At 62.5% G+C, this 24,080-nt stretch overlaps 2 protein-coding genes across 5 annotated transcripts; both read right to left on the reverse strand.

Annotated features, from left to right (window-relative positions):
* Positions 1 to 285: 285 nt before the first annotated feature.
* SASH3 (SAM and SH3 domain containing 3) lies at positions 286 to 8,550 on the reverse strand. 3 transcript variants are annotated; one of them, XM_026112918.2, is made up of 8 exons: positions 8,396 to 8,550; positions 4,024 to 4,119; positions 3,612 to 3,761; positions 3,378 to 3,522; positions 3,131 to 3,297; positions 2,736 to 2,942; positions 2,107 to 2,257; positions 286 to 1,989 (listed from the first exon to the last, which is right to left on the reverse strand). In XM_026112918.2, the coding sequence occupies exons 1-8, from the start codon at positions 8,447 to 8,449 to the stop codon at positions 1,805 to 1,807; spliced, it is 1,155 nt and encodes a 384-aa protein (XP_025968703.2). In that variant the 5' UTR covers positions 8,450 to 8,550; the 3' UTR covers positions 286 to 1,804. The 3 variants fall into 3 exon arrangements, with proteins under 3 accessions (XP_025968703.2, XP_025968702.2, XP_025968706.2); XM_026112917.2 differs by having other exon boundaries at positions 286 to 1,992; positions 3,378 to 3,519; positions 8,396 to 8,548; XM_026112921.2 differs by having other exon boundaries at positions 286 to 1,992; positions 8,396 to 8,548.
* A 681-nt stretch (positions 8,551 to 9,231) lies between these two features.
* Positions 9,232 to 18,014, reverse strand: XPNPEP2 (X-prolyl aminopeptidase 2). Of its 2 annotated transcripts, XM_026112914.2 has the most exons (23): positions 17,937 to 18,014; positions 17,726 to 17,757; positions 17,488 to 17,578; positions 15,710 to 15,783; positions 15,397 to 15,507; positions 15,244 to 15,325; positions 14,879 to 14,983; positions 14,629 to 14,715; positions 14,328 to 14,474; positions 14,098 to 14,199; positions 13,849 to 13,930; positions 13,256 to 13,451; positions 12,941 to 13,030; positions 12,736 to 12,845; positions 12,379 to 12,456; positions 12,177 to 12,248; positions 11,934 to 11,994; positions 11,708 to 11,777; positions 11,476 to 11,580; positions 11,133 to 11,192; positions 10,876 to 10,952; positions 9,979 to 10,077; positions 9,232 to 9,553 (listed from the first exon to the last, which is right to left on the reverse strand). In XM_026112914.2, the coding sequence occupies exons 3-23, from the start codon at positions 17,531 to 17,533 to the stop codon at positions 9,347 to 9,349; spliced, it is 2,061 nt and encodes a 686-aa protein (XP_025968699.2). In that variant the 5' UTR covers positions 17,534 to 17,578; positions 17,726 to 17,757; positions 17,937 to 18,014; the 3' UTR covers positions 9,232 to 9,346. The 2 variants fall into 2 exon arrangements, with proteins under 2 accessions (XP_025968699.2, XP_025968700.2); XM_026112915.2 differs by lacking the exons at positions 17,726 to 17,757; positions 17,937 to 18,014 and having other exon boundaries at positions 15,244 to 15,307; positions 17,488 to 17,707.
* Positions 18,015 to 24,080: the final 6,066 nt, after the last annotated feature.

The following is a 24,080-nucleotide window of genomic DNA, read 5'->3' on the forward strand; positions in this document are numbered from 1 at the left end:
AACAAACAGAAAAACCAGGCTGCTGCCTTTCCCCGGCAGCTCTTCAGCCCGTGTCTTACGCTTCCGTGGTGTGGCCAAGGCAGCCTCTGTGTTTTCTGAGTCCCGCTGGTCCCTCGCGGTGGCTGAAAGGAAGGGGGTGGTGGTGAGAAGGCTCTGCGGCCTGCACCGAGCAGTGACGGAGCCCATCGGGGGGTCCTGGGAGACTTTGAATTGACTGCAGCCTCAGTGCAAGGCTCCCCAGCCCTTTCCCCAAGCCCTTGGTGCAGGTAAGAGGAGACCAAAGGCTAGAGCAAGAAGTATTAGCACGCTTTATTGGAGTCGAGCGCAAAAGAACAAGTTCAGTGCCCACGTGTGGATGCTGCAGAGCAGGAGCTGAAGATGTGCAGCTGCAGCAGTGAGAGCCTGGCCTGAATGGGCCTGGCCTTGGCAAAGTAACCCCTGGGCAGACCTGTGGGTGCCGTGGTACCTCAAAACGGGGATTAGCTTATTTATTTGCTATGGGCCGAGTGCCCAATCCTGCCCTGAAGAAGGGGGAGCCTCTCTAACCTGGCCTGTGCTTTGGCTACTGCCTGGCTCATGTTCCTCAGCAGGGAGGCTTTGCAGGGCCCTGGTGCCCCAGCTAGGGTGTAGGTGGGGGATCCAGCCCCTCTGGAAGGAGCTGCCCTGGTAGCTGTGCTGTGATGTTGCAGAAGCTGTGGGGCTGACAACCTTACCCTGCTTCTGAACCATCCACCGCTGGGGCAGCAATCCTGGGAGCAGTGGAGCAGTTGGTGCCGGCTCAGCTCTGGCGTCTTACCTCCGTGGTTCCTCCAGAAGTGCTGTTGGGTGGTGGCTGCGAGCCTTTGGGGCTGAGGTGTTTGGCCTGGGTGCTGGGGACTCTGCTTGCCCAAAGCTGAGGGAGCTGGAGCTGAGGGAGTCCTGCGCTGGCTTGGCCCATGGTATTTCTTCTCTCCAGCTTGCCTTGGGGTGCTCTGGGGCCACTGAAGCAGGCGGGAGCTTGCTGGGCTGCTGTCAGGGCATGGCTGAACCTCACCCCGCCACCCCGCTTGACCAAGCTTTCCAGGAAACCTTTCCCTGCCCTCCCTGTCTGCTTTGCTTGAGCTTCAGCTGTGAGGAGGATGCTGGAGGGAGGCAGCACAGCTCCCCTCTCTGGCTGCGCGTACCTGGCTCAGTGGGACTGCTGCGCCTCTGCTCTTTTGCATGCTTTCCGCTTGGTGCTGGGTGCTGCTCTGTCGGTGCCTGCTGTGGACCTCCCTGCCTTTGCTGGGTCCTGCGTGCTCGTGTTTGCTCAGCCTGGGAGAGCTCTTAAACTGTGGGCAAAACCAGGTTATTTTTTTAGGGATAAAGCCCTAAGAGGCAATACAGCCCTGGCTGGCAAGCCTGAGGCTTTGCCTGGGGTCTCTGTTGGACTCGCCGGAGTGCTTGGAGCGCCTGTTTTATGAGACAGTGCAGGGCAGCAGGGACAAGGCAGCAGGGCATAAAATACCCTCGGTCAGCGACCATGCGGCCTCCGGGGTCTGAAGGTTGAACTCGCGGCAGCCTCGCAGTGCCTGCCCACGGAGTGGGGCTGGGAGCCGCATCTGGGGCTGCGAGCTGGATGCTGCACCGCTCTCGGGAGTGACAGCTCCGGGCGACGGGGGACCTGTCACTGGGGCTCTCCTGCAAGGCTCCCATGGGCTGTGGGAAGCAGTTGCCTCCAGTCCGGTCCTGCTGCCAGGCCAGAGCCTGAGCAGAAAGCGGCTGTGGGCTCTCCCCTTCAGTGGGGCAGGCCCAGGAGCGGGCAGTCTGGGAAGGCAGGGAGGGCTCAGGAGGACTCTGTCAGGGAGAGAGCCTGCAGCTGCCCCTCGGGGCCCGTCAGCTCTGTCTCATCCCGGCTGCTGTCCAGTGTTTCTGATCCTTCAAAGCAGCCTGAGTCCCGGGGAATGTCCCCTTTGGGGTCCATGGGGGAAGGCTGGGCTTCAGAGCTGCCTCCTTCCTCTGTCTCGCTCGCTGCTGGGAGAGACAAGCCAAAGTTAGTGGGCAGCAGATCCCTGCTCAGGGAGAGTCAGGGCTGCTGGGTGGGCTGATGTGGGGCTTCTCCCCCAGCCTCCCTGGCCCATCTCTTACTGTCGTAATCCAGGAGCAGCTCAGCAGCTGTGAGCAGCTTGGCACGGTGCTGGGGGTCTGTGATGTTCAGCTCATTGAGGTGGGTCTCCCGCAGCTCCTTGAAGTCCTCCAGGGTCTGGTAGCCGTTTAGGAGTAAGGTGGAGGTGTGCTCCTGGGGCAAGAGGGCAGCGTGCTTTGTGGCGGGGAGGCGAGCTGAGCGCAGCGCGGCTCTGCGGGCTCCCCCTGCTTGGCTGTTGGTGCTCACCCATAACCCAGGCTCCCGCCTCGGCTTGCTCTGCAGTGAGCGCTGGTCCTGAGCCACGGGAGAGCCCTGGCTGCAAGAGCCCTGCGGGTCCCTGTGCAGCAGTACTTGGGCATAAGGTGGAGTGGCCCAGAGGGACAGGGCATAACGGGATGGGTGAGGGGGTGCGGGGAAGCAGAACAGAGGTTCCCTGTCTCCCTCTTGCGCTGCTTTGCTCTCCTCCTTGTGATCGCATCCTTTCCCTGCTTCCCCTTCTCTCCTGCTGCCCGTATGCCCGTGGCTGGCCGCACAGTCCTGTTGCTGCCTTGGGAGCCTCTGCCAACCAGGCAGCCTTGTGCCCACATGCCCCTGTGCCCCCACAGGAGCCCTGACCTACGCTGGACCTCACCTGCAGGTTGATGCGCTCCAGCAGCTCGTGGAGGGTCTTGGGCTTGAGCCGCTTGCTCTTGCTGTGGCTCCGGCTCTTGCGGACAGGGGCTGTCTCCTCAGGGATGACATCCACATAGATGAACTTGAAGGAGCCCACCTTGTTGTTGAGCAGCCCGGTCCAGGTGCCCACAGGTGGCTTCTCAATGATGCCGATGATGTCCCCTTTCTGTGCCAAAGAGATGGGCGTGAGGGCTTGGGGATGGCTGGGAGAGCTACCACCATGCCTGGCACCCTTGGAGGGGTCTCCAGCCACACTTCTTCCCACAGCTGGCTGGCTGGCACCAGCTGCGAGCCCCATCCCTCACCCTCTGCCCCGGCTTGCCCCATCCCTGGGCTGGTCGTGGGGTTGCTCACCCGCAGCTTCAGCGAGTCCTTGTCGTAGGGGCTGGGCGTGAAGTCCGTGTGGACGCGGGCCCTGCCGCAGAAGGGGCCGGTGTAGGCTGGGCTGCTCTCCTCCAGCCGCAGGCTGTCACGGTTGCCTGCAGGGCTGGGGCTGGGGCTGGGGCTGGACACTTCGCTGCCTGCAGAGGGGAGAGTGGGCCATCAGGGCTGGCCTGGCCCTGGGGCAAAGGGCCGGGGTCCTGCTAGGGGCTGCACTCACCGCTGGACAGCTGGCGGCCAATGGATGGGTGCCCATCCTCCTCCATCTCCAGGTAGGAGAGGGGCACCTTGTCGTGGCTTGGCTCCTCTATGCTGCTGGCTGGGGACAGGGGGGACGGGGACCCCTCCTCCTCCACGTCTCCCTGCTGGCGGGAGCAGGGTTAGTGCTGGGGCAGGGTTTGTGTGAGCAGGGGCTGCCACCCCGCTCTCCCGGCTGCCCAGGCACCTGGCTCACCTTCCCCTCGGCCAGCGCTTTCACAGCCATCCTGCCCATCTTCCTGTTCATGGTGCGGGAGATGACGGCTCGCCACTTCTTGCCCAGCTTCATCCCGCTGCTCCGTGCGGCATCATCGGGGCCGGCGCTGCTGGCCTCATCCTCAGGGATCTGGGAGGGGGGATGGAGAGCAGAGCCAGACCCTCAGTCACCCATGGCCTGAGCTGCAGTGGGAGCCCTCTGAGACCAGTGGGCTCCCAGTGCAGCACCTGAGGGACCAGTTGCTCAGGTGAACAGTGACTGGGGGGCTCCATGGGTGGGGGATTTGCACTGGAATGGGATCTCCATAGGATCACGATGCCCCATGAGAGTGGGATGCAGCAGGGCCCAGGAAGGGGAGTTGGGGCTGCTGCGCATGGGGACCAGCACTCACGTTCTCATCCAGGTTGAACTCCTTGTCGGTCACCACGGGGGAGCTGACTTTGGCCTTGGCATAGTCCTTGAAGCTGCTGGAGCGCTGGAGGGAGAGCTGGGAGGAGGCAAAGAGGTGTGAGGGCTTCTCCACAGTGCTGTGCATGGTTCATGCCTGCCCCGGCTCCCACCACCTGCCCTGGCGCTGGGCACTTCAACAAGCCAAAACAGCTATGGGGGCAATGGCAGCATCCAAAGAGGTTTTGGCTGGCGCATCCTCCCTGGTCTCTGCATCGTGCCAACGCCAAAGATCCACAGCATGTTGTGAGCACCGCAGGGCCTGGCCATGCCCCAGGAGCCCAGGGGGATGCAGAGACCCAGGGTGACGCAGAGACCCAATGTCACTCCCCGTGTACGGGCAGGGGCTGTGCAGCACAGCACTGCTCGGTGCTGCCCCAGCTGCTCACTGCAGCGGGAGAGGCGGGCTGCTTGCATGCTGCCGCCTGTGCCTGCAGGGCCACGTTAACCACCTCTCCTGCCTCGTATCGGGATGCTCCCCTGGGGCTCTGCCAGTTCCTCTGATGTCTCTCACGGAGCATTGCTCAGGTGTGGAGCCCGCAGAAGGTCCTGAGGCCCCAGAGTCAGGCTCTGTGGACTCCAGGCATGGCAGGGGATTGATTCCCCCCCAACAACACCCCTATCCTGTGCTTCCCTAGGCTGGGAGAAAGCCCATCGCAAACTCTGCTGGCTGCTGTGGCCGTCAGGTCCCTCAGATCAAGCACCATCCAAAGCCGAAAGCATCTGCCAGGCAAACAGGCTTAATGCTGGGAGCTGCTGCTCCTCGCAAGGCACTGCTGGGTGAGAAGTGCATTTTGCAGTTCCCAAATCATCTCTAATTTTGGAGTTTTTGTGGCAGTCCCTGCTCTGGCACCCGCTGTGGATGCTTCAGCATGGAGACTGGCACTGCTGGTCAGGGGGCAGCCGGGGTGCAATGCTGTGCTGACACACTGCTGTTGCGACACGTGTGCTGGGCATTTGCCAGAGAAATCCCGGGGCTCCAATGTGCAGCTGCTCTGCTCAGCACCCAAACGCAGGCTGGCTATGCTGACTCGCCCCTGCTGAGACCCCTCGCTCAGCCAGGGATTTCGGGAACAAGAGCTGGAAGTGGGGTGGGACTGTCCTGTTGCTCCTGGTGATGCAGGGGGGCCTCGTGGGCCACCCCAAGGGAAGGCGCTGGCATGTGGAGGGTCCTGCTGCTGTGACGGGTGTGCCATGGGTTGGTCCTCCCATCCAGCTAAGGATGCTTTTGGCTGCTGAGAGCATGTAAGATGCTGTGTGGGCGTAGCGTGAGCGAGAAGGACCCACTGCTCCCCTTGTGTTTCAGCTCCAGGCCTGGAGCTGATGACCTTATCCATGTTTTCTGCCTGCGATCCTCATCTCTCAGCCTGGATGGTGCCTCCCATGCTGGCATCTCAGCAAATTTGCTTCTAATTTTGTGGCAAAGCCACTGAAGAAAGTTTCAAATCTCAGTCCTGGTGCAATCCTTGGGACTTCATGACCGCCTGTTCCAGTCGTCCCATTGCTTGGCTGCCCGCCTGCTGCTTAGTGGCCTTCTTGGCTCTTCTCCTGTTTCCGTGTGCTCAGGGTAACTTGGGCTTTCTCACATGGAGCTTGGCTGAGGGAAGGGCTTCCCCGCACCAGGAACACCTTTGGAGGCAGCCGGACGGCCTGGGGACCCTGCACGGTGCACGTTTGCCTTGTCTCGGCTTGCTTTCCTTAACGCGTACCAAACTCTTGGGTGCGTGCTTGCTGCGCGGTCTCAATGCGGTTGCCAGAGCATCGCTGCGTTGGCTGGGGCTGCTGCTTTTTGCTCTCCAGCTTATGCCGGGTTCCTCGGTGCTGGGCCCCAGCCCTGCCGTGGGAGCAGGTTCGTGTGGCTGGGGCTGGGCGTGCTCGGCACCTGGCTCCCCTGTGCTCTCAGAGCATACACAGAGTCGCTCGGTTTTGCTTTTACCACAAATGCAGCAATTTCCTTTCGCAAGTTGCTCTACCCCTCCTCCATGGGCTCCTGCTTGAGTGGGAGGTGAGCGAGGCCCTTCCCGGCCCTCTGCAATGGCTGGCCCTCCTTGGACATGGCCCCATGGCTTCTTGTCCTTGTTCTCCTTTTTGCTGGCTTGACCAAGCATCTTTTACTATTTATCTTTGTAATTTCTTTGGCGAGCGCTGGCTTGGGTGGGAGAAACCTGGCTTTATCCCTGGCCTGGCTTCACTCAGCAGGAACATCTTTGGTCTTCGCGTGCTTGGTTAGAGATGTTGGTAGGGCCTCTGCTCGCGCGCCAAGGCTCCCGAGCCCACCAGACCCGAGCAGTTTGAACCCTTCCCGCCTCCATCAGCCCCCTCGAGACAAAACATCTTCGCGTTGTGGTTTGGTTTCTCATCCTTCCGTTGAACGCACACAGCACCGGGCCATCAGCGCTGCATCTGCGACATCTTCCAAGGCATCAGCCAGTCTCCCACCCGGCCTCACTGCCTCTCGCGCCTGGTCTCCTCTGCCCACATCTAAGAGCGAGCGCGCAACCACCTTGGCGGGCTCCTCCTGACCCACATCAGCCTCCCACTGCTTCTGTGCCTGGACAGGTTACACAAACACAGTGATGTCTGCGTGAGCCTGCAGGCAGCCACCCAAGCGCGCCGGGGAGCGCTCAGGCAGGGGATGCCCAGGGTTTCTCATCGCGTGCTTATCCAGCACCCGTCCACGGCTGAGACGTTCTGCCGGGCCACCCCCGTGGCCGAGCTCGTAGAAAATTTGCAAGGAGATCTGCCTGTGGCTAGAAGGAGCTGATGTTGCAAGAGCAGCTGTTTAACGCACAGCACGACGCAAATCGGGAGGGTTTGGGGACCGCGGCGGTGTGTGGCCACACAGCCGGCAGACCCACGGGGGCGGGGGCAGTGGGGGGGCTGGGTGTGGGGCCCAGGGCTGCCAGGCCCTGCTGGCAAGCGCTGCTGCGAGCCCCACACGGGAGCAAGGGGGAAGTGAGAGTGGAGGGTGCGGCCGGGCGAGGGGAGGGGATGCCCGGCCAGGCTCTGCCACCCTGGGCTGGGGCTCTCCAGGCCGCCATGAACATGGGGATGTTTCTTCCAGATTTCCCCAGGTGGCTGGGGAACTTCGCTGCAAGGGTGCGAGCCCAGAGGACGGGCGCCTCTGCAGGGACTTCTGCCCGGCGCAGGCCAGGACGGGGCCCTGCACAGGCGTCTGCACAGCCCCGAGCCTCCGCTTCCCTTCGCAGCTCTCCACTGCCAAAACTGGGCACCGGCGCCTGGTGTGGGCCAAGGCGGCTTCTTGTGCAAGGGGCTGGACGCACTGCTGTTGTCGGCAGCTCTGAGCAACCACCGCTGAGCCAGCGGGGAACTTGGAGCTTCCGTGCCTGTCCCTGCGGGGCTGCACCCAGCAGTCACTTCACCCGCCTTTCCTGCAGGGCGCAAGCCGGGCTGAGCTCAAGCCCGAGGGAAGCGTTTCGGCTGCCAGACGGGAGCCGGGAAAACTCGGGGCGCCCGCGGCGCCGGGGGCAGGCAGGCGCTGCAGGCCGGCGTGGCCGGCGGGGTGGCCGGCGGCCCTCTGCGCGCAGGCAGCCCCCGGGGCGGCGGGGCTGGCGGGGGCCCCGGCGGCTGCTCGCGGCGCTCGGCGGAGCGCTGCCGGCGGGCGCTGCCGGAGGAAGTGGCTTCCACACGTGACGGGGCTGCAGCCTCGCGCTGCCTCGACCGCAAACACCTTGCTGCAAGCGCTGCGAGGGCCCGGCTGGGAACTGCGCGCCCGGCAGCCCGCCCGCGCACGCCGCGGCCCCGCAGCAGCCAGCCTCCCCGCCCCCCGGCAGGAAGCGGCCACCCACACCTCGGGCGACGCGTGGGGAGGGGGGGCCGGCCCCGCACCGAGCCCCGCAGCCTCCCCGGCCGGCACCCGCACCAGCCCTGGGGGCTGCGCGCCCTGTGTGCGCCGTGGCTGCGGCCATCTATGCTGCCTGCAGCACCCCAGGTGCTCTGTCCCCGGGGCCGGGCGCAGGCAGGGCTGCCGGGGCTGTGCCACGCATCCCCCCGGGTACCACAAGCCAGGGCTGGAACAGGATGCGGGACAGCCGGGGGACAGGGCGCTTGCTGCCCGGGACTGAGCTCCGGCAAGGCTGCAGTGGCCCACGGCGGCAGGGGCTGACCGTGCCGGCCCCCCGGGGACGCAGAAGGCTCTGCCGCATGGGCGTCCGAGTTGCTCGGACGTACTGGCCACGTCCTCCAGCTCTCCCAGCCCCGGGGTCCTGCTGGCGGAGGGGTGGGCAGCCCGGCGCTCGGTGGGTGCCGGGCACACAGGGACACCCGGGGGTGCCAAGGGTCCCACTGGCGCTTACCTTCCTGTGGCCCGGCTCCTTGTCGCTGGCGTTGGAGGGCTTGCGGCGCAGCATGGTGCTGGGGCCCGGGGCGCTGGCAGAGTGCTGGGGGCAGCGCCTGGCACGGCACGTACGAGTGCGCTGGCCCAGGCGCCAGGAAGCGCACAGGAAGCCGGCGGTCACATGAGAGGTGCTTGCAGCAGCTCGGCCCCAGGGAGGCTGCCTGGCTGCGCCGGCTGGGGCAGGAGGAAGGAAACCCTCCTCGAAGCTCCCTCCCTGCTCAGGGCCCCTCGGCCCCCTCCATCTTGCGCCCTGGCACCACAGAGCACAAGGTGCAAGGAGGGTCCCTCAGCGATGCTGCTACAGGAACCATCTGCCCCATGCAAGGCCCCGTCCTGTCCGCCATGTCCCCTCTTTGTGCCCACCAGACTTGTCCTCCTCGGCAGCACGCTGTGCCCAGGCTCTCCCTGCCCGCTGCTGTAGGATGCCTGTGTCTTGATGTCCTCTGCATCCGTGGGAGTCTCTGCATGTCCCCAGGTCTTCCCTGGGCCATGGCTGGGGAGCAAGCATGGAGGGTAATGTGCACAGCAGCACCCAGCCCTCCAGCATCTGCAAGGTCTCGAGGAGGCTGCCCCACTCTGGGTGACTCCCCTGCACCATTTACTCAGGTTCCCCCGTCTTTGGTCAGGGACTTAAATCTACTCCCAATGTGCTTCGTCTCTGCTCAGGACAAGGCAGGTAGTGTGGGCCCATGGGTCTGGGGCCGCGGGTGTGCACCACCCCAGCCCCCCGTGCCACAGAGAGGGCGGTGGTGCACAGGGCTGCTGCAGCGCATCATGCTGACGTGCTCACACCCGCCGGCATTAGTCAAGTTTAATTGCGTGCAAGAAGAAGAAAAAAAAGGAAGTACATGATGGGGAGAAGAAGTTGACCCAGCAAGGAGGTGTGTGGTGGGGCTGCCTGGGCGCGGGGTCAGGCCTGCAGCTTGGTGAGCAGTGCCGAGACGAGGGAGGTGATGGCCAGCGTGCCCAGGGCGGCGGCAGCGGTGCCGGCGCTGCTCTGCAGGAAGGGCTCCGTGTTCCTCTGCAGCCAGCGGTACTCCTCCTCCAGCTGCTGGCTCTGCAGCTCCGGCCCCACGCGCTCCCGGATGGTCTCGTAGTAGGTGTTCAGGTACTGGATCTGCAACCAGCTGCTGAGTGGTGCTGCGGGAAGGCAGCCCTGGCTGCCCGCCCCGTCGAACCACTCCAGCCCTAACTGCCCCAGCCACGGGGGCTGTTGTGTGCCCTGGGGTGGTCCATCTCCATTCGCCCACTCTGTCAGCCCACCCTGGCCTCATCCCCCACCCAGGCACCCATCCCAGCCCTGCCCCAGCCCAATCTACAGGCCCCACTGCATCCATCCATCCTGTGCTGGCCCCAGCCTCATTCACCTACCTGGCTGTTTGCCCACCATGGTCCTGTTTGCCCACCATGTCCACCTGCCCCAGCCCCGTTCTCATGCCCCCCGCCTAACCTGGCTCCATCCGCTGGCCCCACTTGCCCACTCTGTCTGCCCAGCCCGGCCCCATGTGCCCACCCCATTCACTTGCCCTGAGCACCCGGTACCTGCTCTTGTGACAGGAGGCTGACGTCGATGAGGTTTCGGTCGTAGGGCACCAGGGACACAATCTCAAAGGTCAGAAATGGCTCATCCCCAGTCTGGTGCTGCCGGGGAGAGGCTGTGAGGTGTGTGCCCCAGACCTGCCCTGGGAGAGGCCCCTCGTCCCCAAACCGGCACCGAGAGAGGGGCCTAGGGCCCCAGCTGGGGACTGTGGGGCTGCTGTGGTGTGGCTGGCCAACAGCCCTCATCTCAGGCCTGGGAGCCTGAGGAGGAACTGAGCCCAGCCTTCCACACTGCGTCCCCTGGCACTGTGTCACTGTGGGACTGTGCGTCCCCGACCACATGCTACCCCAGCACCGTGCCACCTCAGCACCATGCCTTCTCAGCACTATGCCACCCCAGCACCATGCCACACTGACATCCTGCCGCTCTGGCCAGGTGCCATAGCACTGCAGGCCTGCTCCCTGCCCAGCCTTGTGCTCACTGCTGTCCTCAGCACGTGCCTCCTTGCCCCTCTCTGAGCACCACCCAACCCTCCTCTGGGCCCCTGAGGAGCCCCTGAGGAAGGAGGGGGACCTGGTCCCTGTCCCTGCTCATGCCAGGCCCCGCAGCCACAATGGGACATGGAGGCGCCCTTGTCCCTCAGGGCCCTGGACCACAGCTGCTCTGGGAGCCCCCTGCGCTGGGAGGACCTTGGCACCGAGGGCCAGAGGCTCCCCGCGTTGCCCACGGCTTGGGGCAGGGCAGCCTGCCCTCCAGCTCCCTGCCCGTCCAGGACGCCAGGCTCTGCAGATGCCCCCGCCTTGCAGCCCGTCTCACGTCCGAGCTCCCCCAGGAAGGAGTGCTGGGGCAAGAGGCAGCCCCAGGCTCCTTGGGCATTGCTGAGAGGAGGAACCTGTTACCTCAGTCTGCGCCTCGACCACAAGGGCAATGTCCTCGATGCGGATTCCAAACTCACCATCCTGGTAATATCCGGGCTCTGGGGGACGGGAAAGGTGCTCAGCAAGTCCTGAGCTTCAGCAGACCACCCAGCCCCAGAGAGGCCCAGACTGGCCCCAGAATGGAGCAGCAAGCCAAGGCCCCCTCGTCCTTGCCTGGTCTGTCCAGGGCTGTCCCCAAGAGCCCAAGGTGTGGGCAGGACCTGTGCAGGTGTACGTACCGATGGATGTGAACATGCCCTTCGTCAGCGCTATGTTGCTGGACTGGAAGCCCACGGGCCCTGTGGAAGAAGCCTGGTGGGTTACGGCTCCTGGGGACAGCATGCACCAAGGGGCCATGCCGGGAAGGGTCATGCCTGGGCACAGCTGCTGCAGGTGCAGCATCCCTGGAAATAACTGCACCACCCAGCGCCCTGTAACCTGGGGGCTGTTCATCTGCAGCAAGAGGGACTTAGCTGGGGTCCGACAGGCTCTGCATGACCCACCACCATCTCTGTCCCTCCCCTCCGGGCCATGTTCCTGATGCTGCACCTGGAGGGCCCTGCACACCCCAGCAGCACCTACACTCGTGGACTGATAGGAAGTTTCCGATGCCATGGCCGGTCCCGTGGCCGTAGTTGAGTCCGACTTTCCAGAGTGCCTGACGGGCGAAGGTCTCCACTGTTCTCCCTGAAGGAACAACAGTGCGGGATGGGGACTGACCGAGCTGGTGAGGGCACCCGCCTGCCCTGCTCTTCACACCATTCATGCAGGCCTGGGCCACCCCAGACCGCCCCATTCCAGGCCCAGCACCCACCTGCCGTGTTGGTGGGGAAGATGAGGCGGGACAGGTCAATGTTGCCCATCAGCACACGAGTGTAGGCTTCCTACGAGGGACGTGCGAGTGACTTAGCGTGGCAGCCCCCAGACACCCTCCTTCTGTGTCCAGCCCTAGCCCCGGTGGCATCCTGCAGCCCCATGGCCAGGACCTCAGCGCTGGGCGCTGCAGAGCGATGCCCGGGCAGCATGAGAAGGGCCGATACCTTCTGGAACGGGGTCGGCACACCCCAGTGCATGGTCCGCGTGATGTCTGTCGTGCCGTCCCTGAGGAAAGGGGAGTGAATGGGGGTGACGCAGCCGCAGCGTTGGCTCTGGCAGCCCCATCACCCACAGAGCTGGGCACAGCCTGCTGCCACCCCGCTGCCCGCCCTGCCAGGGGCACCGTGGGATGGGGGGCAGTGCTGTCCGAGGGGAGTCAGAGTAGGATGGGGGAAAGCACTACGCACAGGTATTGCCCTCCGGTGTCCGAAAGGTACATCTCATCGACAGACAGCTTCCGGCTGCTCACGTTGGACGGGCTGGGAGGGAAGGAGGGTCACTGCAAGGGAGACCCCAGAGCCCGCTCACAGCCCCTGTCCACCCTCTCCCGTGCCACCACTGCCAGCCCTGGTGCCCCAGCCCTGCCGGGCAGATGGGGCTGAGCCATACCTGTAGTGGGCAAGCGCTGCATTGAGGCCGCTGGCTGAGATGGACTCAAAGCTGGGCCCACGGCTGTGCTCCTGGGCCCTGGAAGGCAGCAGGGAAGGAGATGTGTGGGCACAGCCAGGCCCTCCAGAAAGGGCCTGGTGTCCTGGCCCTGGGGACAGGGGGTGCTGAGCAGCCAGGGAACATCTTTGTCACATGCAGGCTTCCAGGCCCCTCCAGCAGGCAGGGCACACAGGGGAGGACCAACGTTGCCCCAGGTACGGTGCACCGAGGGCACCTGTCCAGGCAAAGCGCACTGAGGAGCCCCGGGTCCCCAGGCATGGCATACCGAGGCGGAAGCCAGCAGCCGGCGGTACTGACCAGCGGAGCGCGTCCACTTGGCGTGCCCCTGAGAACTCATCCACCAGCCCTTGGGGGACCATCTTCTCCAGCCACAGCAGGTACTGGATGACAGCCACAGCATCCCGCACCTGCAGGCAGCCCAGTAGCATCAGAGGCAGTGAGCTGGCACCCCAGAGGTGCCCTCCCTTCTGCTCCTGCCTGAGAGGATGGGGAAAGCCCTTACATGTGCGGCCCGTAGTAACTCCTGCTCCTTGGCATTTTTCACAGCCTTGGCAGTCATCACCGGGGAATAGCTGTCCTCCAGGAGCTTCTCCTGCAAAGGCACCCTGGAGATGGCATGACTGGGCACAGCCATCCACCCCATCCACCCTGGGGACTGCTGCAGCACAGCCTGTGCCCCCACAGCCCTATGGCATGGGCCGGCTTTGAGCCTGGGCACAACCCATGTCTGCAGCAGCGAGGTTCCGTGGCCCAGGCCTTTCTGGGCCCTCTGGCTCGGGCAGGTCTCTGGCATGTGGTGTGTCTGGCTGTGCCTTACCTGGGGGATGACGCTATAGAGGCCGTAAGTGGTGTACTCGGTGCCGATCCAGATGGTGACGTTGCCCTGGGCGTAGTCGTGGACGTGGGCACGTACCTGGTCGTACTCCAGCAGCTCCACACACAGGGACCCGGGGCAGTCTGCCTGCAGGGACTGCCGTGCCTCCGCTGTCAGGCGTGTTTCATCCACAAACAGTCTGAGGACAGGAGGTGTGGCTGGGGCAGGCACAGCCATGGGGCTGGCCTGGCTCCTTCGGCCCGGCTCCCAAGTGCAGGCTGTGCGTGGTGCATCGGTGGAGAGGAGGGCGCTGGGGACCAGGTGAGGGACTGCAGAGTGGACGCAAGGCTGGGAACTGGGCTGGACTCCAGGCTGAGGTGGGAGGGATGAGGTTGGACCTGGACAAGATGTGGGACTCGGAGGGGGGACAGAATGGGGCTGGGTGCCACAGGACATGGTGGGCTCTGGGGAAGGGGGCAGCTGGGTGCAGGAGTGCATCTTATGTGAGGGTCCCATGAGTGCCGGCCCCAGAAGGGAAGAGGGGTATGGGCCAAGCCACCAGCTACACCATGTACCTGTGGGGAGATGCTGCCCACCTTATGTCAGAGCTGGTCAGCAGCGTGTAGGAGTAGAAGACGGGGTTGTAGGGGATGTCATCTCCACGGAGGTTAAAGAGCCCTGCCAAGAACTAGATGTCAGAGCCTGTGCTCGCTGGCTGCCCCAGTGCCCCCAGGGCTCGGGGCAGACCCAGGACCCCTCCGGCACCGACCAGCGTGCAGGGCAGGGCCCACAGGCAGCGTGGCGGCTCGCGACCCGCGGCGGAGGTGGCTGCGCTGGCTGCTCACAGGCTGTCTCCTCCAGCCCCGACAGCAGCACGGCTGTGGGGCTCTGGACATGCTGCTCCATCTGCTGCCGGATCCCGGCCACCTTCTCCTGCCAGCTGCTCCCTGGGAGCAGGGTGAGAGGATGGCTCAGCCTTGGGGTCCACTGAGGCCCCCTTGGGCTGGGGGCTGCCGTGGGTGCCAAGTGACAGCAAACACCCACCCAGGGACCCTGGAGAAGACTGTGGCTGTACCTGTGAATTCTGTCGAGAGACTGTAGATACTGCTGGAGGCTGCAGGGGGTCTCTGGTCACCCCACACTTCGTCCACGAGGTTGGTCTCGATGGCAAGCAGGGTCCTACCGGAGCCGTGGAGAGCCTCGCTGTAGCTGCTCCAGGTGTCTGAGGTGGGGAGCAGCCAGCGGTTAGAAGCACCCAGCAAAGATCACCTCACCACCACCCAGGGACTGTTCACTGCTGCCTGGTGGGAGGGTGCTGGACCAGCGGGTGCTGCAGGCTGAGGGCAGCGAGGGTGTCATGCAGTGGGTGACCTTACCAATGGAGAAGAGGAAGGGGTCCACGCTGACATTCCCCCCCACAGGAACTGCCTCAAGGATCCACAGCCCGATGGACTCAATCCGGGCTGCAAGAGAGAGCCGAGTGGCACTGTGGGGCCCAAGGGGCTGGCCTGGGCCCACCGGACCAGCCGTGTCCCGACCTGTGCTGGCCCAGACGAGGCTGGGGCCATGGGGGGAGTGGCAGTGGTGATGAGACACAGCCAGCTCCCCAGCTTGCCCTGCACTGACTTGTCCTCTGCAGCTCCCAGTTGCAGTCCATCTGGCGCTCTGCCTGGGTCCAGTAGCGGCTGTCGGTCCACAAGGCAGCCTTGTCCAGTGTCACCACAGCTGTGCCTGAGACGGGACAGGGGGTTCAGGCATCACTTCTCCCCCTTGCCAGGCTGCCTGGGCACCTGTGGGTGAGCTGGGACAGCCCAGGTCTGGTCCCCAGCTCGACCTCCTGCACGGTGCAGGAGCACTGCTGTGGCTGCATCCAGCCTTGAGGATCCCGAGGATGGAGACCCCCAGCTCTCGGCCATCCTGAGGCTGGGCACTGGGCCACCCGGAGCAGGGAGCGGGGTGGGAGAGGGAGCTGGTGGTGAGGATGGTCTCACCTGCAGAGCCGGTGAAGCCGGTCACCCAGCCCAGGCGGGAATCCCGCTCCGCTATGTACTCGCTCTGGAGACGAGGACAGAGCTGTGAGAGGCAGCTGCAGGGCAACCGCTGCAGAGCCAGCACCCCCGGGTGCAGGGAGGGTGCTGCCTTACCATGTGGGCGTCCGTGGCAGGCACGATGTAGGCGTCGATGCCGTGGGCCTGCATGGCGCCCCGCAGAGCCGCAAGCCGCGCCGTCGTCTCAGTGGCCGTGGGGGGCAGGTACTGGTGGCACAGGGAGACACGTGCTGAAGGGGGCCCGGCCGGCAGCTTGTCCCCACCACGGACACAGCTGTGGCCTGCCACCCTCCCATGAGGGCCGCGGGGAAGCAGCGGGCATGCTGGGGTGGCCCTGGGGCAGCTGTGGGGCTGCCAGTCAGACAAGCGATGCTGGGAGCAGCAGACCGGCAGCGAGGGCTGGGCTCACCGGCGGGCTCGTGGAGCAGTCCCTGATGTCGGGCCTGGGAGAGGTGTCCCGCTGCAGCCGTCCCGCGGTGCAGCCTGGGGGCGAGAGGAGACCCCAGAGCCTCAGGCCGCAGCCCCTGGCCCTGCTGGTCTCCTGCTCCAGCTTAGCCGCTTAGCCAGCGCTGGGGCAGCTGGTGGCCCTGATCCCCAGCCCCAAATACAGACTGAGTACGGCTTTTATTTATTTTACGAAAAATCATGTTTCTATCCTTGGGTGTTGTGGGGGAAAACCAACAATGTCACTGGATCAAGTGGAAGCAAGCTCCTGGCAGGCGGCGGGTGGGCACCGAGAGCAGCACACGGCCACATGCCCACGAGCCCCGGCGCTGTGGGGGCCTGCCAGCCCCATGGGCACAGCGCGACTGCTGCGAAGCACAGCCCATCCCCGCAGCACCCGGCAATCGCTGCCCTGCTGCTTTGCACCAGCCCGGGAGCCAGCCCTGCACTGCTGCGATGGGGACAGGGTAGGGGCCGCTGAGAGTCAGCAGAGCATCGCCGGTATTGGGGCCGAAGAGTGGGGGTCGGGGCCGTCCCCTCGCAGGACCTGGCCTCTCCCCAAAGCTGCCCTAATTGGATGTGTTGGGCTCCATGTTTCCCCAAACTCTCTGTCATCGCTGGGGTCTGCTGGGAGACTGCTGCCAGCGCACTACAACCATGCTACAAAGGAGAGATCACATCTGCCCGGAGCCTGTCAGCCGGGCAGGCAGTGTTGGGGCTGGGAGACCGCTGGGAGAGGAGCCGGGGGCTGCTCCAGTGGAGCTAATTGGAAACAGGTGTTGTGGGAGCACCACATCTTGGAAAGGTGACCCGGGATGGGGGGGGGGGGGGGTCAGGTCCTGGGATGCTGGAGTCTGGCAGTGGGTCAGCCACCATCTGCAAGGGCCCCAAGCTCTCTGCTCCTGGCCATGCATCCTGCAGCCGTCACCAGGGGGGCTGTGGACCCCAGACGTACACCGGGCTGCGTGCTCCTGTTTGCAGGCACTGGGCACTGCGTCTGCCCCCCCGAGAGGGCAGGGTGGTTTGGGCTGGGCGGGCCGGAGTCTGGCACTGCCCGGATAGGATGGGGGGCACGTGGTGAGGACCCACCACAGCAGTGTTGAGGCTTGGACAGTGATGCTCTGTCACCCAAGTGTGTGGCAGGTGCCATACTGGGTGGCAGGACCTGACCAGCCTCCAGCACCTGCCTTCGTCTTGCCCAGCCCTCCCCCCAGTGGAGCTCTCCTGTCTGAGGACCTGCTGCTGAATGTCTTGTGTCCTGGGGCACGTTGTTCTCCCTCTCAGGACAATAGCACCAGTCTCAGGTCCGCGGGGCAATGGGGAAATCTGTCACCATTGGCATAGCATGGCCTTGGACACCTGAAATCTCCATGCCCTCTGAGAGCTGCTTCTTACACATCACCTCTCCAGAGCTTGTCCCTCAAGCATGTGGCCACCTTAGGCCAGGCAGGCAGGATTAGCCCCCCTCCAAGAGCGGAACCCCCTGCCCTAGGACAGCAGGGATGGGGACAGCCACAGCACAAACCTTGCTCCCTAAGGGAAAGCCCACCCTTGCTGCACTCCCTTAGGCATGCAAAAAGCTGTGATTTCGACTCGACCTGAAACACTCCCACATCCCCAGTGCTGAGACAACCTGGTCCCCAATCCCCGGACACGACACCTCCCCGGCAAGCGCTCTGTCTGGGCTGTGGGACGGACTATACCCTCAGCCCAGCCCCTCCGCACAAGGTGTCTCTGGCTTACCTTGGAGCAGGAGCACCCAGGCTACGATCCACTGAGAGGTGTGCATGGCTCCTGCAGCCACCCTGGGTCTCTCTGGCTGCCCCGAGCCTCCCTGGCCAGGACAGAGAGCAGAGGGAATGTGCCACCAGTGCCTTTGGTGACAGGTCCCTCCTCCTGTGCCTTTGCCCTGGGGGCGGAGGGGTGCTGGATGGGAGAGCCACAGCTCATAGCAGATTAGGGAGGTTGTTGTCCTACTCACTGAGCGCTTCTCCTTGAAAGCAGATCCTGCCACTAGATAAAAGTAAACAGCAAAGTCAGCACAGAGTCCAAAGATCCTTCTGGAGCACAGGTGGGACTGTGCCAGTTTGACCTGGCATGGTTCCACCACCTGGAGTTAAAATTAGGGCAGAAGGGGCTGCACCATGCTCTGCTCCCCTGCGTCCCCTCAGGAACTTCTCACCCCCTCTCACCGGAGCTGCAGAGGGCTGATGTTGGGGCTTGCAGATGCCAGAGGTGAGGGTGCGGGGTGCTCCTGTGCCCTCAGGTCTGTCCATCACTCCCTTGGCACCCTGCAGCAGCAGGGCGCTGGGGCAGCGTGGAGCAGGACGGAAGGACCTGTACCAGCTGACTTCCCTGATGTGGAGCTCTGGGAGATTCCTGGCTCCTGCCCAGCATGCTGGGCTGCCAGGCATGACAACGAGATGAGGGCCAATAAGCAAGGTGTGTTTCCACCCAAGAGACAGTCAGTGAAGGAGGCAGCACTGGTGCTGGGCCTGAGGCTCTGCCTCAGTCCTCAGGGCTTTCCAAGCGGCATTTGGAGGTCCTACTGCTTGGGCAGAGGAGGTCCAGACAGGGTGGTGGCACGGGGCAGCAGCAGGGCTCTCTGGGAGATCACTGCCTGCCCCACGTGGGTCATGTATGGCCAGACGGAGCCAAGCTCTCCTGAATCCTTCCTGAGATATCTTGCAGCTCAGGCTTGCCGGGGCCATAGGGACATGGACGCTGGCTGCCTACCGAGATGTCTCCAGCCTGCACGCAGCCACACACACCACTCCTGCAGGGCGAAAAACAGTTTCTTTGGGGCAGGCTGAGTCACAGGGCTGGCAGGAGCACAGCTCTTCCCGCAGGGCTGCCGTCTGCCAGCTAACCGGCCCGGCCACACAGGCACCAACGCCCAGGCACGGCCACCTCGCCAGCTGGCTCCCCGGGCGCGTGGCCCCGCTGAGAGCAGCCAAGCCCGCAGGCGTGCCGGGAGGCCCGCTGCTGCCCTGAGCAGCTTTGCTGACCCTAATCAATAGCAATTGCTAAATATTAAAGCCGGCACCGGAAGATAAATTGCCCTTCCCTCCTGTAGGTCACTAACAGCGTGTGCAGCACTGGGAGCTCGCTGTCAGCAGGGACAGTCCTGTTTACACATGACTTCATGGTCCCTGGGCATCGCTGGCAGGTGGAGATGGGCCCCTGAATTTTTTTGCTTGGCGATTCTTCCACTGCGACTGTAGTAAATAGGTTGGCAATTTCATACCAGCAGTCCTGATACGAAAAATGCTGCTCGAGGGAAAAGCTGACCTGCAAAGAGTGTTGCATCAGTCTTGGCACAACCCCGTTCCCAGACCTGTCTCATCTCCGTACCTTTGTGTTCAGGCCTGGCTGGTCTGTGCTGAAATCTGTGCAGCCCTTTGGCAAGGTCACGTGCCAGTGCAAAGCAACGCGTGTGGGAAGAAACCGTCCATTCTCAGTGATGGACCTGCAACTAGCTCTGCCCCCTCCATGAAAACACCTTTGTGCAGCCTAAAGCCAAAGCAGGGCTAGGAAAGGAGCAAAGGCTGGCTCAGGGACCAGTGTGATGGCACTGGGGCAGAGCTGCCAGTGGCAGACAGGTGGGAACCTCTGTCTCTGCCCTCCTGCCGCTGCCACCCACCCTGACGCCAGGGCACTGGCTCTGTGTCTGCAATATGGGACCCTCCATGCATGTTGTTGGCTTTGCTCTTTCATCTCCGAGCAGCGCTTGCGACGTGATGCGTAAATGTGAGCTGAGCTGGTGGATGTCTTCTTTCACATCTTCTCATCCTCCAGCCCACCCAGTTGTGCTAATCACAGCCCTGGCTTGTGGGCTGTGGTGCTGCCAAACCTAGCAGGGATCTTCTGTTATAAACAGCATTTACAGGGCCCCAGTAGCTGGGAATTGCAATAACCCCAAGTCATCTGGCTGTATGTCGGGGCCCTGGTGGCTCCCATCTCGCAGGACCAATGTGCCAGGAGAGGAGAGTTGGTGATGGGCAGGAACAGCCCCATCAGTGCACTTCTGCCACACTCACAGTTTCACAGCCCGTGTGCTTTACACCTGGCTGTGCAGTTGCAATAGGGACAGCCTGCAAAATTGCAGCAGGGCTGGGTGAGACGGAAAGCAAAGCAAGAGGAGGTCTGTGCTCAGTGCACACAGACGCAGCATGCTGTATGCCAAAGCCTTCCAGCCCACAAGAACCCGGGAGAACCTTTCTCACCGTGCCTGAGCAGGGAGCCTGGAGCAGCTTCTTGCTGTAACACCAAGACTCTACAGCTTGTCATGTCTTAGGAAGAAGGAGGAATTTGTGATAGGCCAGGAAGAAGGACAAGAGCCTCGGGAGACTTAATGAGGCCCCACGACACTTTTTGGGGTGACTGTCGTGCAGCCAGGTATGCAGCGAGCCAGTGTCCCAGTGCAGAGCAGGAGTAGGGACAGAGCCAGAGACGGTTCACAGAGGAATACACAGCAGGATGAGACGTGCAGACACCCGTTTCTGGACAGTGATGGCACACAGAGCTAGGCGATGTGCTTGTTGTGCGTGTGATGAGCATGTGGTCAGCAGAGTGCTCATCAGCCATGTCTCACGGCTAGCTGGGAGCTGCACAGCCGCACTGTGCTGGGTGTCTGCCAGCGTACAGCAAGACTGCTCGCTGCAAGAGCCTGACAGCCTGCAGGCAGGCATGGTACCTCACGATGGTCTCCAAACAGTGTTTGCATTCAGGCTTTTAGCCATTGCCATTATACGGAAAAGGGACTGGGCTTTGCAGAGACCTAGCTGAACTTTTCAAGCTAACTCTAACATCTGGGTAAGAGTAGCTGGGTAGCACAAATATCCATAAGGGCTTGAATGCAAGTGCATAATAACTTCAACACTAGTGAGAGCACACAGTTTTGCTAATGGAGTAATAGTAGTAATCAATTCAGAGTGCATTAGTGTGTCAGGGTTTGAAAAGCTGGTAAAGGGGACAATGGCAATATTTTAGCATCAAGCGGCCTTCTGAGATCAGAGGCATGTTTGGTGATAGCATATTGAAGGCCGGGAGCATCTTGTTGGCTAACAGACTGAGCTTTTCAGTGCAGGCAGTGGTGCCTCACCATATGCACATACCAATCGCATGGCTCAGGGACCAACAGCCACGTCCAAGGACCATGCCAGATGTGGTTTCCACAGGATGGAGCTCTCTGGGATCTGCCTTTCGACCTGTCAAGCCAAGGGGCCATGAACTCAGGACTGCTGCACCCTTTACGTTGATAAATAGCCAATATTAGTAAAAAAGAGCCTTGATCCCAAGCCCAGGCACTTTTATTGCACACGTTTCCTCTAACAGAATTAATGACTTCTCTGTCATTATTAAAGAGAAAGCTTGGCTGAAGGACAGGCTGGCCTGTCTTTGGCATGGTCTCCATGGCCTTCTAGATGGCAGAACTGCCTGTGGCAGGATGAGACATGGACCTTTGTGTAAAGAGTACAGCGCCAGCCCACCCATGTTCAGGCAGGTGGGCATAGAGGACTCCCCACTGGAAAGCTGCTCGCAGCTTTTGACAGCTTTCAAAGGGGGGTGCGGGATGTCTCGCGGGCTGGCTGCACTGCCAGATGGACACAGTACAGCGTCACCTTCACAACCTGCCCATCACAGCCATCCGACCACTGGTGCTTCCCAGGGCTTGCTCTTGGTGTGCAGCCAGATACGCACACCACAAACACAGGTCTGGAGGAGAACAAACTACAGGTACCACCGAGTGAGATGTGGGACAGGGAAGGGAGGCAGGCTGACAGCAGTTGCCGGGCGCTGGGTGAATGGTGGGATGACCTTGGTGCCATCGCAGCAAAACCTTCTGCATGCTCCCGTGCTGGATGACTTGCAAGGCAGATCCAAAAGGCGGAGAGAGGCTGACAGTGAAAAACCTTGAACCCAAGGAGGGCAGTTCTTTCCTGGAGACAGCTTTCCTGGGAGCACTGGAGAACGGGACAAGTGGGCATGGAGGAAGGAGCCTTCTGACATGTTGCACGGCAATGGGACCCTTTTTGAGAGCCCTGTGCAGAGCTGCCTGGCAGGACATGGACATTCATGGACACTGAGAAGATGGGGAGCTTGGGAGCCAGATGTGCAGGCAGGAAGCTGGGTGCTTGGATCTGCACAGAGCGTGTGTCACCTGGAGGCTTAGTCCCAGTAGCTCAGCCACTATGCTGGTATAAGCAGTAGGGGGTCCAGTAGGTCCTACAGTAAATAAACAAGTGCTCTACAAACAAATAGATGCATATACAATAGCCAAGGGCCGCACCACTGTAGCAGGTGGGGGATGCCCAGGTTCAGATCCTTCTGTAGCCAAGAGGATACAAAACCCTCTACAGAGCCAAGAAAATTTATCTTCTTGGGTGAGGAGCCAGGCTGGCTCCTGGACTCTCCTGGCTCCGTGGGAGGCTGGGTCCAGCCCTGCTGCAGCCTGCCATCCCTTTGGTGCCCCCTTCCCTCCATCCTGCAAACCTTCTGCCCGTCTAGACACCTCCCTTGGGGCCACCTCTAGCACCAGGCTTCTCTCCCAACCACCGCAGGTCCCTGCAGCAGGGTCTGGCGTGCTCCAGCACATCTCACACGAGCTCTCCGCTTCCTCCCCCGGGCACAGGCGTGATGTTGAATAGTTGGGCCAGGGGTGGGAGAAGTGGAGCTGCTTGGAGATTCTTCCCGTTTGCAATAGCATTTTATGACCTGTCAGACAGCCAGTTTTTAATCCATTTAATGTGGCAGCACTTCTGCAGTATCCTTCGAGGTTCTTAATGGAAATGGCATGTACCTCGGGGCATTTGCTGATGTGTACCGGCCAACTTGCCCCTTTCCCTCCCATCTCCCTGCCCGAAGGGAGCTGACCCTGAAATCCCAGCAGCCAGCTCCACATCCCGAGGGTGGCTTTGAGCCGGGCGTTGGGAATGGTGTTCTTGGCAGCAGCTCCCATGCTGGCCTCTATCGGCCTGGGGCAGCCAGCACATCCATCCCTGCCAAACAGCCCCGCCAGCTGTTGGCTTTGATGTGCAGATGACAACGCTAATGGAAATAGCACAGCCTGCCTCTCCAGATGTTGGGCTGTGGGGCAACTGGTCTTGTTCCTCGGGGTGGAGAAGCTTGCGGCGCCAGGACAGCGAGCACGAGCACGAGCCTGCTGAGTGGAGGCCAAGCATGGGAATGGCCACTACGGCGCCTGCCAAACACCAAGACACGCATGGCTCAGCACCATGGCCACCCTGGCCTTGTCTCCCGGCCCCGCTCTGTGGTGCTGAGAGCCCCACAGGTCCAAGGAGCCGTAGCAACCATGAACCTGGCACAACTGTGAGCCTGGCACTTGCTGGCTGACCTCCGCCCCCCTCGGGGTCGCCTGGGCTGGTGGGCTCTGGTGGGTGCTGGAGGAGTTGGTGCCCAGCCAAGGTGCACGTACAGCATGGTCTGCCCAAGTGAGAGGCAGTGTGAAGAGCTGGAGCACGAGGGAAAATGCCCCCTTTGGCAGTCGGGCGCTTGGCAGGGTGATGTTCCTGCTGCAGGCCAAGAAGAAACATCTGCAAACCCTTCCCTGCCGTCGAAGGGATTTGGGAGATGGAGCCCCATCTTGTGTGGCTCAGAGAAGAGCCGGCGTCCAGCAGGTGAGGGGAGCTTTCCTGGGAAAGCACTGAGGTGGGGCTGCCCATCTCCCTGCCGTCCCACCCCCGTGGGTGCAGCCACACGCCTGTGCCCCGCCGCCACATCTGCCAGCTGCGGGCAGAAGCTGAGAGAGAAAACCCTTGTCTCCCTCGCTGCGGGGACGTCCCCATGCACGCTGAAAACCGGCCACCCTCATTCTGGGCCCTGGCAGCTGCCTGCCCTGGGTCAAGCGTGCCACTTTTTTTCACTGTCTCCTAAGCACCCTTCCCCCGCCAAACCCACCTCCCTCATCTCGGGGCTTCAGCCCTGGGAAAGCAAGGCACTGAACCAAACAGGGTGACAGTCCCTGTGGTTTGTGTCACCTGCACAGAAATACAGTAAGGGATATGTGGGATAGCGCTCTCTTCTCCCCGGCCACGCTGGCCCCTTCCCACACTGCCACGTGCCTCTTCCTCGCTGTTGTCCCCGCTCCAGAGCTCCACTCGCCCTGCGAATGCTGGTTTCAGCGTTGGGCCACTGATGCTGGGATTTCACGTCTCAGCTCCGTGCAAGGCCCTGAGGGACGGAGAGCGAAAGTGAGCGCTCCATTGCCATGGAAATGTCTCAGGAGCTCCAGATATGGTGCTCGCTGCCATGACCCCAACCAGTTGGCTCCAGGGTACCAGGCACGTGGTTGCCAGTCCGTGCCCACGTTGCAG

The sequence above is a fragment of the Dromaius novaehollandiae genome, chromosome 11 (genome assembly GCF_036370855.1).
Source record: "Dromaius novaehollandiae isolate bDroNov1 chromosome 11, bDroNov1.hap1, whole genome shotgun sequence".
NCBI lineage: Eukaryota > Metazoa > Chordata > Aves > Casuariiformes > Dromaiidae > Dromaius > Dromaius novaehollandiae.

What these genes read in the sequence shown, in the direction of transcription:
- XPNPEP2 (XM_026112914.2), bottom strand. Translation starts at nt 17,533, where the DNA reads ATGCACACCTCTCAGTGGATCGTAGCCTGGGTGCTCCTGCTCCAAG. An exon ending in GGGCATGTTCACATCCATCG is followed by an intron (nt 10,953 to 11,132) that starts GTACGTACACCT and finishes CCCGTCCCCCAG; the next exon opens with AGCCCGGATATTACCAGGAT. An exon ending in TGGTCGAGGCGCAGACTGAG is followed by an intron (nt 10,078 to 10,875) that starts GTAACAGGTTCC and finishes TCTCCCCGGCAG; the next exon opens with CACCAGACTGGGGATGAGCC.
- SASH3 (XM_026112921.2), bottom strand. Translation starts at nt 8,449, where the DNA reads ATGCTGCGCCGCAAGCCCTCCAACGCCAGCGACAAGGAGCCGGGCCAC. An exon ending in AAGCGCTGGCCGAGGGGAAG is followed by an intron (nt 3,523 to 3,611) that starts GTGAGCCAGGTG and finishes TGCTCCCGCCAG; the next exon opens with CAGGGAGACGTGGAGGAGGA. An exon ending in GCTGCTCCTGGATTACGACA is followed by an intron (nt 1,993 to 2,106) that starts GTAAGAGATGGG and finishes TGTCTCTCCCAG; the next exon opens with CAGCGAGCGAGACAGAGGAA.